We start from the raw sequence: 3,399 nt of genomic DNA, 5'->3' as shown, positions 1-3,399 counted from the left end.
TGAGAACAACTTAGAGGAGAAAGGGTTTATTTGGCTTACAGGTCCACTGTCCATCACCAAGGCAGGAACTCAAAGACAGAAGCTGAAGCAGAGGCAATGGAGGGGTGCTGCTTGCTGGCTTGTTCCCCACAGTGTGCTCAGCCTGCTTTCTTATACCACTCAGAACCACCACTCTAAGGGTAACGTCACCCACAGTGGTCTGGGCCCTCCTGCATTAGTCATTAATCAAAAAAAAAAAAAATCCAGCAATGGCAGGCAGATCTCTGTGAGTTTGAGGTCAGCCTGGCCTGCATAGTGAGTTCCAGGACAGCCAGAGCTACATAGTGAGACCCTGTCTCAAAACAAAATAAGAAGAAAATGAACGAAAATGCCCCCCTCACACTTACCTACAGGACAACCTGTTGGAGGTCTTTTCTCAATGTAGGTTCCTTTTCCCAGATAACTCTAGCTTGTGTCAAGCTGACAAAAATAACTAACCAACAACACATGCACACACGTGTAAACACACACACACAGAAACCAGGCCAAAGAAGAGAGGTGACCTGGACTGCCTAGGCTATGCAGGAGGAAAGTTGAAACACTGTTTCTAGAATCTTGCCTGGGATCTCTGCTCCCCCAACCCCACACTTACCACCTTGCCTGGTTTAGCCCTGCTGGGGCCTGGGCAAAGATAAGGTCTCAGATGAATGACCTCCCTACTGGCTCCAGGCTTGGGAGCATGATCCTAACAGGGGCTTGTGTCCTATAGCAGTGCCCCTTGTCACTTTATGACAAGTTAGGTGTGGCTCTGGTTTCCAAGACAAGTGGCCAAGCTACTCTGTGACAAAGAGCCACACCCTCCCCCCTGGGAGGGGAATAGAGCTGTGGCAGCTGTTCCCTGGGGAGGACACAGTAGATGGCTGAGGAGGATGGCGTGCCTGGGTACCCTCCTCCCCATGGGCTCGCTCCTCCTCCTCCTCCTCAGCCCTGAGGCCCGGGGAGAATACGGTGTGGTCCGCGTTGTGTCAAAGAACTGGAGCAAAGACTACTGTGTCCTGTACAGCTCCGACTACGTCACCCTGCCCCGGGACCTGCACCACGCCCCATTCCTGCCTCTGTACGACGACACCAAGACACCATGGTGTCCAGATGAGGACTCCTTCCACCAGGCCCAGGACACCTCCCCCGGGCAGCGACCCCTCCACCAGACTGCTACTATGGTAATGCGTGGTAACTGCAGCTTCTATGCCAAGGGCTGGCTGGCTCAGAACCAAGGTGTCCACGGGCTGCTCATTGTGAGTCGGGCCGGCGATCAACAGTGTTCAGACCCCATCTCAAAGCCCCAGGACCCCAGCAAACCCCGGCCTGCTCTCACCACCCCAGTAGCTGTGCTCCGCTACACCGACATGCTGGACATCCTCAGTCACACTTACGGTGACACCAACGTCCGTGTGGCCATGTATGCTCCCCTAGAGCCCATCATTGACTATAACATGGCAGTTATTTTCATACTGGCTGTGGGCACGGTTGCTGCAGGTGGCTACTGGGCCGGCCTGATGGAGGCAGACCGGCTGCAGAGGCGCCGGGCCCGAGGAGGAGGGGGCCTTGGTGGTCGCAATCAGCCACGAGTAGTGAGAGCCGAGAGGATCCAGAGGACCTGGGAAGAGGAAGACGACGAAGATGTGCCTGTGGATTTCACACCAGCCATGACAGGCGCTGTGCTCACCATGTCCTGTTCCGTCATGATTCTGCTCTACTTCTTCTACGACTGCTTTGTCTACGTCATGATTGGAATCTTTGGTCTGGGTGCCAGTACTGGCCTCTACAGCTGCCTGGCACCCATAGTCCACCACCTGCCCCTATGGCAAAACCAGCGGGCACTGCCTGGCCACCGGACTTATCAGAAGTTGCCATTACTACTGCTGGCAGGCCTGTGTGCCATGGTGACTCTTCTCTGGGTCGTCTACCGCAATGAGGACAGTTGGGCATGGCTCCTGCAAGACACCTTGGGTGTTGCCTACTGCCTTTTTGTCCTGAGGCGCGTGCGGCTGCCCACGCTCAAGAACTGCACCTCATTCCTGCTGGCCCTGCTGGCCTTCGACGTCTTCTTCGTCTTTGTCACGCCCCTCTTCACCAAGACCGGGGAGAGCATCATGGTGGAAGTGGCGTCAGGCCCGGCAGATTCTTCAAGCCATGAGAGGCTCCCCATGGTGCTCAAAGTGCCCCGATTGAGATTCTCAGCCTTGACGTTGTGTGACCAGCCATTCTCCATCCTTGGTTTTGGTGACATTGTTGTCCCTGGCTTCCTGGTGGCCTACTGTCATCGCTTTGATATGCAAGTCCACTCTCGCCAGGTCTACTATGTGGCCTGTACGGTGGCCTATGCCGTAGGCCTGCTGGTTACCTTCGTCGCCATGGTCCTCATGGAGATGGGCCAGCCTGCGCTGCTGTACTTAGTGTCCAGCACCCTGCTCACCAGCCTTGCTGTGGCTGCCTGCCGCCAAGAGCTTACCCTTTTCTGGACTGGCCAGGGCAGAGCCAAGATACCTGCTGGGCCTGTGGCAGAGTCCTGCATTGCTTCTACGGTAGGCTCCAAGCTGAAGCTGGAGGGCGTGGCAGATTCCCACAGAGCCAATGGGTTCAAGGAGGCCACTGACCAAGACAGCAACCCTGAGGATGACATGTCAGAGATGGTCATCCTATCGGAGGACGAAGCCACAAGTCCAGAGGGCCACAGTGAGAGCTCCGAGGGCTGGAGCGACGCCAACCTGGATCCTGATGAACTACCCCCTGGCTCCCCCATGGCCCTGGAGGAGCTAATGCCTCTGGCCATGTTGATACCACTGATCCCACCAATGCCACCCCCCTCAGAGTTGGGTCCCATCCACACCCAGGCTCAGGTCCATGATGCCAGTCTGCCCTGGATGGGGCTGCACAAGAGAAAGGGCTTGAAGGTGAAGAAGAGCATGTCAACCCAAGCTCCCCTATGAACAGAGCTCCCTGGGACCTGGACCTCTCAAAGGGCTTCCGGAACACTGCACAGCAAAGCTAGACAGGATAAGAGATCGGGCATTAGAGAAACTCCTATCTTCCTCTGGGGTCTCTTTGCTTGTTAGGAATGTAAGACAACAGTGGCTCAGAATAGGTCTATGCAAAGCTGGGAAGGTCCCTGTGGGCTTGTGCCCACAATTTGTGCAAAGGGGAAACTGGGGCTCAGGAAAGTCATGTGACTCACAGGTCCACTCAAGATTTGTCCTTCTAGAGTTCCCTGGGTAGCAACTTGCCCTTTCCCTGCCTGTCCGGCTCCTCAAGCCAAAACCCCCGACTGCTTATTCTGGCACACAGCCACCCATCCACCTTCTTCCATCTCCGACATCAACACCCCATATGGCTTCTTGCTCCCTTCACATCCTCTACTTC

General features: G+C 55.6%; 1 protein-coding gene across 1 annotated transcript; it reads left to right on the top strand.

The window, feature by feature from the left end:
- The first annotated feature begins 908 nt into the window (after positions 1 to 908).
- Sppl2c (signal peptide peptidase like 2C) lies at positions 909 to 2,969 on the top strand. The gene has a single exon (XM_038329097.1). It carries the CDS (start codon positions 909 to 911, stop codon positions 2,967 to 2,969), a length of 2,061 nt encoding a protein of 686 aa, XP_038185025.1.
- The last annotated feature ends 430 nt before the right edge of the window (positions 2,970 to 3,399 follow it).

The sequence above is a fragment of the Arvicola amphibius genome, chromosome 4 (genome assembly GCF_903992535.2).
Source record: "Arvicola amphibius chromosome 4, mArvAmp1.2, whole genome shotgun sequence".
Lineage (NCBI taxonomy): Eukaryota > Metazoa > Chordata > Mammalia > Rodentia > Cricetidae > Arvicola > Arvicola amphibius.
The sequence above is the reverse complement of the archived record's forward strand: the minus strand, read 5'-3'. Positions and strand labels throughout refer to the sequence as shown.

What these genes read in the sequence shown, in the direction of transcription:
- Sppl2c (XM_038329097.1), top strand. Translation starts at nt 909, where the DNA reads ATGGCGTGCCTGGGTACCCTCCTCCCCATGGGCTCGCTCCTCCTCCTC.